General features: G+C 39.3%; 2 protein-coding genes across 2 annotated transcripts in view; one reads left to right on the top strand and one right to left on the bottom strand.

Annotated features, from left to right (window-relative positions):
• nemf (nuclear export mediator factor) overlaps nt 1–318 on the bottom strand; it is a 66299-nt gene extending 65981 nt beyond the window's left edge. The window contains exon 1 of the mRNA XM_078234145.1: nt 210–318. Within this exon, the coding sequence (XP_078090271.1) occupies nt 210–265 (56 nt within the window). The 5' untranslated portion in view covers nt 266–318. The remainder of the gene's footprint in view (nt 1–209) is intronic.
• A 7484-nt stretch (nt 319–7802) lies between these two features.
• The window catches only part of mok (MOK protein kinase), an 86903-nt gene continuing 80639 nt past the window's right edge, over nt 7803–14066 (top strand). The window contains exon 1 of the mRNA XM_078233198.1: nt 7803–7852. Coding sequence (XP_078089324.1) covers nt 7810–7852 — 43 coding nt within the window. The 5' untranslated portion in view covers nt 7803–7809. The remainder of the gene's footprint in view (nt 7853–14066) is intronic.

Raw genomic sequence — 14066 nt, 5'->3', positions numbered from 1 at the left:
TAGTGGGGGTGGAGGGGTTGCAGCCTCTCTCGATGACGTGGGACATTGAAGGCGCTACACAAATGCAAGTTGTTGTTGACAGTTTGGTGTGCGGGCCCTGGAACTCGGACATGTCCCTAAAAGCGGTGGGTGGTTTTTCAGATTATCGGCCCCCAGCAGCAGGCACATAGTCAGGTCCACACGGGGGGGTAAGGATCAGTCTCAGGTACCTCTGCAGCTCCGACACGATGGCTCGGATATCGATGGTGTTGAAACGCGACTTCATCTTCAGCGCCGGTTAGTGCCTCTAGCGCCATCTGCGCACGCGCCAACCTCGTACGGCGAGAGACTGGATCAAAAACTCTGGACCGCGACCGCTTAACTCAAAATATTATAGCATCCACCTGAAATGCTCCATACCTTACATTCACTGTTTCTATTATATGATTATTTTTAAAAATTAGCCTTAATTGCACATGTAAGCCATTGCATTTTTCTTTCAATTACATTCTAAGGGGTGAAAAAGGAACTGTCACAAGTGTATTCAACATCCTTCTCCTACAAGGAGAATGGCAAGGACCATTCTCACTTGATACCAACAGAAGGCAAAATCCTACATTTTCTTCTGATTTTGCCCCTGCACTGCAACTCTTGGATTATAGTACCCCCTCCCCCAACATTCATTTATTGGTTTGCTTTCTTACATGCTCGTTGCCCTCCAGAAACATTAACCAGAGTCTAAAGATCTCTCCACACTTGGCCACCACCACCTTTAACACCACAATCGCCTTTATTGTCAGACTCTTCATCCAGATTCAAACCATGGATATGCCAGACCTCATTCTGACTGAACACAAGCTAAACAGAAAATTTTTCAGCTCCTACCTAAACTTCACATTCTGGCTGCTGTGTCCCATCCCATTCCCCAGCTGTATGGCACCTTCATGTGTGAAGATGGAATATTGAGCTAGAACAAACCATGACCTTGTGACAGAGATGGCTTAAAGGGCGCCCACTGATCCTATTTCATAGGAAACCTGAAAGAAGTAGTGCACCATCTTGGTGCTTTGACCAAACAAAAACAAAAAGAAATATTTGCATTTATATGGCACTTTTCATGACTAATGAACATTTCAAAGCATTTTACAGCCAATTAAGTACTTTTTGAAGTGTAGTCACTGTTGTAAAGGAGGCAAAACAGCAGCTAATTTGCATTCAGCAAACTCTCACAAAAAACAACATTTTGTGATGTCGATTGAGGGATATATATTGACCAGGACAACAGGGTTAGCTCCCTGGTGTTCTTCTTTGAAATAGTGCCATCAGAATCTTTATTCCCAACTGAATAGGCAGATGGAACCTAAGTTTAACATGTGAGAGATAATGCCACTGATGGTAGAATGTTCCCCATTGAAGCAGTGAAGTACCAGCATTGATTGCTGTGCTCAAGCCATGGAGTGGGATTTGAAACTGAACCCTTATATTCAGAGGCTACTGTACTATCAACTGTACCATGGCTGACACAAACTCTGAAATGAGTCAAAACCCATACCAGATCACCAAAGTCATTTGCTTCCATCATCTGAAGCATTTCCTACTTCCATACTTATCTCAGCCCCAACACCACTGTACATCTCTACCTACTTTTGTTACACTTGCAGTCAAAGTTACAAATGTCCTCCTCAACGACCTCCTCAGTTCTGCTCTGCATTAAACTTATCAAAGACTCTATCAGCAGCTAACTGTACCACAACAAATTCTGCCTGTTTATTATCCATTTTCTCACCAATCCTCATGAACTCCTTGTTTCCCAATACATTGAATTAAAAATCCTTATCCCCATTTACAATTTCCTCATCTCCTTGCTTCACTTCATCTTTGATACCACCTCCACACCTACATGCCAGTCCCTGTCCTTCATTCCTCCAACTCTGGTCTCCTTTCCCGCATCCATAACTACAAATGTGTAAAGTAATGTAATGATAACCAGTAATCCAGAGATCAGCACTCATAATCTCGATTAGAGCACGAGTTCAAATCCAACTATGGCAATTTGAGAATTTGAACTCATCTTATAAATCTAGCAAAGAAAAAGCTGGTAAATATATCCATGAATTTCTTGAATTGTCCTCAAAACTCAACTGGTTCACTGACTCGCTTAGGAAAGGAAACCTGCCATGGTTACCTGTTTTGATCTAAATGTGATATCAATTCCACAATAATTATCCCCGGAAGTGACTGAGGAAGCCTGTTGTATCAAATCGCTACAAGGAATTCAAAAGGCTCACTTCTTTATGCAATCATTGTTATTGTTATTGCTGTTCTATTGTTGGTCCTTCTACCTTGGACTATGGGTATGGGACTTGGTTCTTAGTCAGACTGCAGACACACTGCTGATCCATTGTTTCTGCTTAACACTTATTTATTGTACTACATCTAAACAGGTTACAGATTATGCATGTTACTCCTGGGCATGATTCCAGCCTCTTTCTCTTGACTAACCCATGACTGATTGATTTCAGCAGCACATCATCATCTAAGTAACAAATTAGTGTATGCCATCTGCTAACCCTTTATACTACACCTTCCCCCAAATACGCTATCCTACTTTTTAACAACAACATGAAACTATATCTTTAACTATTTACATTACATTTCTGTAACTCCCATTTTACAACAACAGATTTTAGACAACTCCAACTCTTGCTCTTCCCCTCCCCAAGTCACAGTCCTGGGGTATTCTCATAGGAAAGATACTTTAGCGGCATGAAAATTTTCTTCAGCATCTGGTAGGACACCATCATATTGCTATGTAAGTGCTGCATGATAGCTCCGTCGACTACACCTTCCATCACTTTGGTAATGATCAGGACTTCATCTGCACCAGATCAGTGTGGTAGTCACTCATGCCTATACTGTCATGGGCTGATTCATTTGTGACAGGTTGATAGGTAAGAGCAAGTCCTAGTAGTTTTTTCCCCCTTTTGTTGATTTCATCATCCCCTGTTGCAGATCCAGTCTGGCAGCTCTGTCCTTAGGACTCAGCCAGTTTGATCTTCTGTGGTGTAGCCAAGAGTACATTCTGTGACCTTGCCACCCTCAGTGCTTTCTCCACATTTTGTTCAACATGGAGGAATACTGATTCATCAGTCAGATAGGACAGTAGGTGGTAATCAACAGGATGTTTCATTGCCCATCTTTGACCTGAATCCATGAGACTTCGTGGGATGTGAAGACATCTTTGAGGAATCCCAGGGCAACTATTTCCTGACTGTATACCAATGATACCACCTCTGTTGGGTCTGTCCTTTTGGTGGGACAGGGCATACCCAGGGATGATGATCGTGATATCTAGGATATCAGCTGTAAAGTATAATTTGGTGAGTATGACTATGTCAGGCTGTTGCTTAACTGGTCTGTGGGGCAGTTCTTTCAATTGTTGGTACAAGCCCTCATATATGGGTCTGGAGACACATATAGGGCAGATCAGGTAAAGACAGCAGATTTCTTTTCCCAAAGGACATTATAATAAAACTCGGCTCTGAATTTGTCACACTACTTGCACTAGAAAGTTGCACTATTCATCAGTGGGAATCACACACAAGTTACCTGAATATGTTAATTAACACTTGAACAGGTGTAGATTCTAGCATAATTTGCATGAAAAATATTTAAGCCACTGAACTATGCTCTTGGATTGCTTCAGAGAGAAAGAATTGTAACCATTAATTAACATAATAATATTTAAATGGGTAGAAATGGTTATCACTAGATATTTCACAATGGCAAATCACTTGCCTAAGTGTAGTAATCACATAGTTATTAAATACAGTTCACAAGTGAAGAAGCCTAACTCACTCACAAGAAAATTATGAGGGAAATACTTCTGAGGAGTGGAATAAAAATCATATTCAACAATTTCTTGTGCAGTGTTCCTTTTACATATTTGGTCTTGTTTCATTTTATTGCATCACCAACTTCAATTAAACTCGCATTTTAGCAGTGAAGTTTTGATCCAATATAGTGCTTTATATTATAAGGAATCAAATATTGTGAAATAGCAACTGTACTACTTTATTATGGTTGCTGAGTATTGGCCTCTGTTCATAGTGAGAATGTGTGCCAAGATTACAAGAAAATATTTTTTCTGTTTTGATGATTAGAAAATCTTTACTAATGCAATTTGCTGTATTTTCTTTGTCTTCATTATTTTACTTGATGTCTTGAGCCCTCACATTATCGTACTATCTGCAGTTGTGAGATATTTCAGCATTGCTACATATTCTGTTAAATGATATTTCAGTTTTGTATACGTATGTTAATATATAGACATCCCAAGGTCCAAGAATCTGAGTAAAGGTTAAAAACAGCCTATGCCATTGTCATAAATCTCTGTAGCACAAATATGTTAAATATACAACATTAACATAACAGAAACCTCAACAATAGTTACTAGTTGCTGTTGCTATGGTCGCAGTGAACATTACTTTGTGGTGACAAGCACAGTTTGGTTTTATTTTGAACTGCCAATGGCTGTGCTTATAAAAAAGTAGTTTATCCAGGCTATTTAAATTAATTTTGCATCCACTCACCTGAGATAGAAACCAAGCTACATTAAGTCACTGGTCGCATTCAGACTTGGTACGCATTCTGTTCTGATTGGGTCACTTCTAAACTCCAGAACAGCATTTCTTTTTTTAATCCTTTCAAAATATGTTTAGCATGATCTAAACATTTTAAATTAATTCAAGAAGAAAATGAAAACAACAAAATGTACCAGGGGTTAAATATACATAATACACTAAAATCATTATTTTAAAAATCCCTTTGTATTTCATTAAAAATTAGAAAGCAACTTGAGGTCACCCAATGTGATTATATATATAAAATGGTTAGAATTTGCAGAAGGGTATCTGGTAGTGAGTGCTGTGCATTAGATTTCCTTCTTTATCCCTCAGTTCCAATGAGTTTTGTGTTGCAAATTGCTGGATATGTGAATTGAAAATGGGAGGGTGAACACAGCAGGGAATCTGAGATCTTGTTGCACTATTGAGAAGTATGTAGGGGGAATTGAAGTCAAAGTTAGATATAGAAAGAGAATAATAAAGATAAGGAAAGATAGGTAGGGTTAAGAGGGAAAAATAAACAGAATGGAAAAGAAAAAATAAAATTTAAATAAAAACTAACTTCTCTAGGAACAATTTACTACCTCCAGAAGTGCGACATGATAGTTTCAGTTGTTCCCTTTCTGCGCCATTAATGTTAAGAGGCATATCAGGATCATAAATCAGTCCTTTATAAAAATTAACAGCCCAAGTTCTCTACAGCCAGCTTAATTTGTATTTATAATGCAAATTTAAAATTTGTGGGTCAGTGGTTTTGTCACAGGGTGATGTTATGTATCACGTACAGTCGCTTGATCTATTGCCACTGGTTAGCTTACTGTGAAGAGGCAGCTGAGTGTCAGTACACAGCCCCTGTATCACCAGAATTCACTGTCGTCCCTCCCGACAATGACACATAACAACTAGGCACCCCACAGTCCAGGTTGAACTGCAGGGGATCTTGGAAAAAGCTTGGTCCCCAGAGATATGACTTACAGCATGTGAACACACCCTGGCATCCATAAGCAGGTCCTAGTTAAGGGTAAAAATAGTACCCTCTGCTATGTGGGTGTGGCTCAGGAAGGTCAAAGGTCCATGAATGGAAGGCTATAGATGGCTGGTGATCCTTTTAAACAAACACTTTAATACAGTTTTGACAACCTAATTACCTTATCCCCATTTACTCACTTGCTGCTTCTGCTGGTAGCGTCCTTTTGTCCATAGTCCTGTCTATTTGTACTTCTCATTCCACATTTCTCTCACTTCCCCATCACCTACTCTGTCTATTGTTGGCTGCACCATCCCTAAATGGTGTATGTGCATATGTATATTGTCAGGGGATGAGATCTCACTCTCTGCTTTCTATAAAACTCTATATTTCATCATGGCTAATGTATAATTTTTTAAAACAAAGAATTTAAAAAGACTGAAGCCATGACTGGCTATGACTCAGACAAAAATAACTTTCTGGTATTCAGAGAAGCTTCTCATTACCTCTGAGAACACACTAATGACAAGGTGAGGTGCAGAAGACCAACTTTCAAGGGAATTATACAAAAGGCTATTCACATTTCTCAAATAAGGCCTGGCCAACAGAGAGTCCTAATCTGCTATGGCAATGGACCTTGAAATCCCAATTGAAATTCTTATTGGCTGAAAGATCAACCATCTCAAGAATCAGACTAAGAAATATACATTATTTGTCAAAGACAAAATGGAGAAGTGGGAGTCATATTACATGACCACACCCCTCAAGCTGGAATAATCAGTTATACTCTCTTGCTGTTCTGTCAATGAGTCTGCCATCTTCCATCAAGCATGCAGCGGCTCGGAAAAAGGGCTCTGTCCAGGGTAAAAGCCTAACCCCGTCTATGCGGTTCCTTCTGAAACCTCTGTACCAGCGTCTACAAAGTTAATTTGCTTCTATGCGCCTGTCTTGTTGTAGAAGTCATGTCTACTTGAAAAGTGGATTATCCAACATTAATTTCAGTCTGCTGACCTCTGTAAAGGAATACACCATTGAATTTGTGATTCTAGACTCTGGACTCTTGTGAAACAATTCTTATTTTCTGTGGTAATTAAATTTATTTTCATTATCCCTGTTTTACTGTACGAATGCCAAAACAGGGGGGGGGGGGGCATTCCCCATTTTGAGTGTGTGCAAAATAAACTAACCCTCTGATTTTACCCTATCTGTAATTTGCTATAGAATTATTATATAAATTGAATTATACCAAAACCAAGGGGTTGGGAGAATACACCACTGCTTAAAAAGGGGGAAATAAAATCATAAACACCTTTCTGTTTACCGACGGTTGGTGAGATCAAAGCCCTCCTATTGGTAGCAATATAGAGAAAGAAATTGAACCACACTGTCACTTTGTCCTAATCTATTCAGGTATGGAGGGTACTGCCACTGCTATACTAAGAAAACAGCAATATATGCACCATTACACTTATATGCATTTTAAATAATCGCACTTATATTATTGCATAGATAATTTTTGGCGATTTGACTGTGGAACCAGTGAAAAGTATAACTGGGTTATACTGGGTTATAAAAAGAAAACTGGGTCTTGAATTACGCACTTGAACGGATATCACCGAAAGTCAAAACTGCAAGTTTTCTATGTTGAATCGTTGTCAAGTTTATTCGAGAAAAGTAACTGAAATAATACATGCCAGCACTTCCTTTAATTGAATAGTTTTAATCAACCCAATTACTCCATTGAATTTATTAGCTGAATGCCATTCCGTCTGGTAGTTCCACTTAGATGTTTTTGAAATCCACTCCAGGTTGCTTCGTGTTACATTTGTTTTGGCACAAAGCCATCTATCTGTAAAGCTAGCGACCAAACAGTGTTGGAACAAATGACGTGATCAGTGTTTCTGAAGTTCAGGAAAAGCAACTGAAGCACTAACATATATTTGAAAGAGTAAATCTATATATATGAGCATTTCAACCATTATACATTCCTTCAATTCGAAACTTTATATTTGGAGACGAGAGCTTTAAATTGGAGGGAAGAAATCTGTGGTCAAAATCTCCTGGAAACCGAAGTAAACAAACTGCAGAATCGGCGGACATATTTCTCCCCCTCTTTTGAGGGTTACGTGCGACCGATTTACGCCGAAGTGGAGTACAATAATCATATTCGGGATGACAAATATGTTAGACTTGTTGAACGATGGGACTCTTAGAGGAAAACCTCATTACAATCAAAAGATGCTGGTTCATTTCACATTCAGCAATCTACTCAGAGCTAAAGGTAAGACAGCATTTTCATTCTTACCGAATATTGTGAAAACAAAGATAATTGTAAATGATTTAAGACGAGCGGCCTTCTCTTTCGCTTGTCATTTTTTATGCTCATCCACTTTTGGATTTAAAAAAACACGTACACAACGCGTGTCGAGAAACTATTTTTAATGACATTTATCTTTAATAGACTGAAATACAGAGGGAATATCAATCCTTCAGTTGTACAGAGCCTTGGTCAGACTCCAGAGAACTGCGTTCAGTTTTGGACACGGAACAGAAGGCAAGACATCAAAGCAAAATACTGTGGCCCCGGAAATCTGAAATAAAAACGAAGTGCTGGAAATACTCAGCAGGTCTGGCAGGATCTGTATATGAGCTATATTGGACTAAAGTGTTTACTCCGTTTCTCTCTCCAGAGAGGTTGCCGAACCTACTTTCCAGTATTTCCGGCACTTTCTGTTTTTATCTCAGAAAGGGCATGATGAACTTGTGGAGTGGATACAGTACAGATTTACTAGAATGTTATCATGAGATAAAGGGTTAAATTTTGAGGACGTGTTCCATAAACTTAGCTTTTACTGCCTTGAGGCTAGCATGTGTAGAGAAGATCCAATCAATGACAAAGGGATTTGATACAGTAGATATAGACATTTTCTTTGCTGGAAGATCTGGAACAAAAGGGCATAATTGTTGTGATGTTAGTGTACCTATAAGAGATTTTTTAAAAAATCATGATCTCTGCAGTTCTCACAGTCAGTGTTTCTCAGTTCACAGCTTTAGCTGATGTCATTATGTTGCCAGGCTGACTACGATGAGTCCTTTTATTGCTACCTAAATGGCTTAAATGGGGTTGTTTGTGTTTACTCTGGGATTAGTTTTATGATCCTGCATTGTTAGGAGAATGGTCATGTGTTTTTGGACCATTTTGTTCAGTGAGTTTAAGGTTTCATTTTCAGTTCTGAGCTGCAGGTTTTAGTTTTGGAAGGGACAGCAAGCTATAACAAAGTGTTTTCCCTCTCTTCCTGGTGTTTTGAAAATTCTGTTGGTTAGCTGAAAACAAGATCTTGTGTTCCTGAAGGGTGAAAATCTGCTGTTGTTGGGGCTGGACCAGAATCTCTCTGGTGTTTTGGGAAGCTGCCTTGTCTTCAAACTGTTCGGAGTGAATCCAGACAGCTGCAGGCTTCAACCAAAGGACTCAAATTCCCTTATCACATGAGCAGTAGACTTTGCTGTATTGAACCTGTTTAAAGGGTCTTGACTATGGCAGGGGTTTTGGTTTGATTGGAACACATTAGATATCTTTGTTCAGGGTTATACATTATAGTAGTTATTTTGCTTCTTGCTTATAATTGATAAAAGTTCTTACTAATTTTCTTACTATACATGTTGACTACATTTTTAAATAAACTTTGTTTGATAAAAACTCCCAAGTGGGTCACTTGAATCATACCTGAAGTGAAACATCCTAGCCAAATTCAAGCTGCAAAACTTATTATTCAGGCGGGCTTCATAAAAAGTTTGGAGTTTCTGACCTGAACCATAACATTATAATATTAATGTGGGGGTAGGGCCTGGGTGGGATTGTGGTCGGTGCAGACTCGATGGGCCGAATGGCCTCCTTCTGCACTGTAGGGATTCTATGATTCTATGATTAAGCCAAATCAGAAAGCACACTTCCAAACAAAGGGTAGTGTAAACATAGAACTCTGTTCTCAAAAACATTGTGGATGTTGAGTTAATTTAAATTTTCAGGACTGAAATCAGTATATTTTGTTAGGGAAGGACGTCAAGGGATATGGTACAAAGTTGCTTAATGATTTTGAGTCCAAAGATGTGCAAGTTAGGTGGATTGGCCATGCTAAATTCACCCTAGTGTCAGGGGGATTAGTAGGGTAAACAGGGGTTACAGGAATAGGGCCTGGGTGGGATTGTGGTCGGCACAGACTCGATGGGCTGAATAGCCTCTTTCTGTACAGTAGGGATTCTATAGGTGGAGATCAGACATGATCCAACTGAAAGCAGAACCAGCTCAAAGTGATGAGTGACTTAGGCTTGTTCTTATGATTGTTTGGAATAATAGAATGGTTACAGCACAGAAGAAGGCGTTTAATCCTGTTGTGTCCATGCCAGCGCTCTGCCAATCCCACTCTCCACTCTTACCCCATAGCCCAGTACTTTTTCTATCCAGGTGCTTATCCAATTCCCTTTTGAAAGCCATGATTGAACTTGCCTCCACCACATTCACAGATAGTGCTTTCCAGGATCTAACCACTCACTGAGTAAAAAGGTTCTTCCTCATGTTACTGTTGCTTCTTTTGCCAATCATTTTAAATCAGTGTCCTCTGGTTCTTGGTTCTTCCCCTATCTACAGTTTTCCCCTATCTACTATGTCCAGACTCTTCATGATAATTAACACGCCTATCAAATCTCCTCTCAAGCATCTTCTAAGGAGCTTCTCCAATCCATCCATGTAACAGAAGTTTCTCATCCCTGGAACCATTCTTGTGTATCTTTGCTGCACCCCCTCTGAAGCCTTCATATATTCCCTGAAGTGTGGTACCCAGAATTGGGCAAATAACCTATTTGAGGCCAATGTTTTATAAAGCTTCATTATAACTTCCTTGCATTTGTAATCTCTGCCTCTTTTATAAAGCCCACATGTCTCTTTAATGACTTTCTCAACCTACTCTAGATTTGTGCACATTTATCCAGGTTTTTCTGTTCCTGCACCCTTTAGAATTGTACCTTTTATTTTATATTGTATCTCCTCATTATTCCTACCAAATGCATCACTTCATTTTGCCTGTATTAAATTTAATTTGCCCAATCCACTACCTTGTATATGTCCCCCTGAAATCTATCACTATCCTCTCACAATTTACAATGTTTATAAGTTGTGCATAATCTGCAAATGTTGATGTAGTTCTCTTTACATCTGATGTAAATCAGGAAAGCAGTAGTTCTAGTCCTGATGCCTGAGGAAAACCTGTTGTATAATTTCCTCCTGTCTGAAAAACAGCTGTTCACCACTATTGTGTTTCCTGTCACTCAATCAATTTCATATCCATGCTGCTATGTTCCTTTTTATTCCATGGCCTTCAACTTTGCTGGCAAGCCTACTACATGGCTTATTATTATTCATGTTTCTTTCAGACAGCCATATAGACCACATCAACTGCATTACCCTCATCAACCCACTGTGTTACCTCACCAAAATATTCATGTCAAGTTAGTTAAAGATGATTTGCCTTTAATAAATCTATGGTGGCTTTCCTTAATTAAATCCACTCATCCAATTGATTGTTAGTTTTTTCCTGTATCGTCTTTTTTCAAGGCTTTCCCACCACCGAAATCAAACTGGCAGACCTGTCTGTAATTACTGGATTTATTAATAAATAGCCTTTTTGAACATGTTATATTTTATTATTTCTAAGGTACCTTGCATATTCCTCATTTTTAAACAATGTAGTTAAAATACAGAAACTGAGATGAAGCTGATTTAATTAATTTATTCACTTAAATTATTCACTGGGGTTAGCACTGCTGCATCACAGCGCCAGGGACTTGGGGTTCGATTCCCGGCTTAGGTCACTGTCTGTTTGGAGTTTGCACATTCTCCCCGTGTCTGCGTGGGTTTCCTCCGGGTGCTCTGGTTTCCTCCCACAGTCCAAAGATGTGCAGGTTAGGTGGATTGGCCATGATAAATTGACCCTAATGTCAGGGGGATTAGCTAGGATAAATGCATGGGGTTATGGGGATAGGGCCTGGGTGGAATTGTGGTTGGTGCAGACTCGATGGGCTGAATGGCCTCCTTCTGCACTGTAGGATTCTATGATACTATGAACATTTCAAATGAATTAGATTTAAAATGTGCAGCTTGAAATTATCTATCAATTTCCATATTTGATCTCAGCTTTATAATTTGAGAGGTTATTTTCCAATAATTTTCCATTCTTTATATTGATTATAATGAAATAAAAATAACAGCTTGACTTAAAATGTGGTTGACTCTCAACTGCCCTCCAAGGGCAACTAAAGATGGGCAATAAATGCTGGCCAGCCAGCAATGCCCATGTCATATGAATGAATTTTTAAAAATATCTCAATGTTAACTTTATTATTTTCAAAAATTGAATGCTCAGTATGTTATTACGTCTGTTGGATTTTCCTTACTCGAGGACTGTTTCTAATCATTTTATGGATCTCTAGATGCTGTATTATTGGATACATTTTACCAGAAGCCACACTATTTATGGTCCAAATGTTTCTCTTCCATTAAGATACCACAACAGTAGTGGGTATAGTATCCAGAATATAGTAATCCTAAATTGTAAATGGAAGTAACAGGTTAAAATTAATCGTTATGTTCATTTGAAATGCTTTCAATATTTTGATGTAAACTGTCAAATGGAAAGCACAAACAGCAAACACTTGGTAGTGCATCTGATGAATTTGAAGAGTGTTGGTGATTCAGATAATGTTGCTTAGTGACAAGCAAGAACGCAGACTTTAATCCATGTGTCAGGCCATTACTTTCTGACATGCAAGCAAAATCCCAGGTTCCACGTATTGAAAGGACCTAGAAAACAAGGAAAGGGCCAAGGGGCAGCTTGGCACAGAAAGGATAGTAGACGGTGATTGGCAACACCAATTGGCATCAGGTTGCCATGTTGCCCAAATAGAACAATTTCTTGAAGAAAGAGGTAGGAGTAAAGAAGCAGATACTGTGTTAAGTGTGTTTTCCAGCCTTCATGTCACTGATGATCTTTTCTCTGTATGCCCTGATTGTATCTACTGCTTAGAGCTCCATCTCGCTGAGATCCTAGATATATGCTAGTACTCCAGTAGTTCTGGTTCTCTACCTTTATTGTGAACCATTGTTTCCTGTAGAAAGAGAGGAAGTTGGTGAGTAGCTGTTGAAAAGATTGTGCAGATGTGTGGAGCACATATAATGTGTAGAATTATAAGCAGGAAGGGAGCAGGTAATTTACAAGAAGATAGTAGCACTGATGAGAAATAAGAAAGCAATCAGCAGAAGAGTGCAATGTTTAGCAATGTAAGAGCAAATTTAGAATAACTTGGGATTAAAAGGCTAACAGAGCAGGGTAGATTAGATCAGAGTGAATAGATTATAGAGAAGTTAGCACTGCTGCCTCACAGCGCCATGGACCTGGGTTCGATTCCCGGCTTGGATCACTGTCTGTGTGGCATTTGCAATTCTCCCTGTGTCTGCGTGGGTTTCCTCCGGGTGCTCCAGTTTCCTCCCACAGTCCAAAGATGTGCGGGTTAGGTGCACATGCTAAATTCTCTGTTAGTGTCCCGGAATGCGTAGGTTAGAGGGATTCACAGGGTAAATATGTGGAATTGCAGGGATAGGACCTAGGTGGGATTGTCGTCAGTGCAGACTCGATGGGCCAAATGGCCTCCTTCTGCACTGTAGGGATTCTATGATTCTATAAGTTAAAGTGCCTGAAAAATACTATTTGCATTGGGGCATATATAACCACTGTTAGAGAATTTAGACATGTATTTTTGAAAACATATTATGTATTAAAAGCATATACCTTGGTTAATGACAGAATGCTCTAATGCATGATGGGATGTAGTTAAGTAAAAAGAACCACATTCCTCTGAACGATGCAGCTACTGAGCCTCAGTGCCTCTAGACAGTCCTAATGAATAGGACATTCACTAACCAAGGACACACCAGGGGTCCCAGACAGTTCTAATAAATAGGATATACATTACACCAGATGAGAGGGTCTGGAGGGTGACTGTGAGAAAGACTTTCAAAGTCCACGAAGTGATCATGTAGTCCCATGCTGACAGAGGGTAAATGTTATTGGCCAAGGTAAATCATCTATATTTATAATGATTGGCTCATACCCAGGTGGGGTGAGCAAGAGGTGGGTAAATGGCTTTCGAAAATTGTATAATTGTAGTACTGAGAGTGATGTAATCTCAGAGTAGAATTGGAACTGCCCCAAATCTTTCTCCCTTATACATTGATCAAGCTTGGAAAATAAAGAAATGTCTTTTACCAGAATACTGTCTCCGTGAGTCTTTGTGTTAGCTGAGTCATAACTAAGAAGGGGAATCCCTCATGTGAAAGCCAGCTTGATACATAGTCTCTGAAAATGCTCTTACAAGCAGTCTGCTACCAGGTAAAGAAAGAATGCTAAGATAAAAGCAAATTACTGTCGATGCTGGAATCTGAAACG

The sequence above is a fragment of the Mustelus asterias genome, chromosome 18 (genome assembly GCF_964213995.1).
Source record: "Mustelus asterias chromosome 18, sMusAst1.hap1.1, whole genome shotgun sequence".
NCBI lineage: Eukaryota > Metazoa > Chordata > Chondrichthyes > Carcharhiniformes > Triakidae > Mustelus > Mustelus asterias.
The sequence above is the reverse complement of the archived record's forward strand: the minus strand, read 5'-3'. Positions and strand labels throughout refer to the sequence as shown.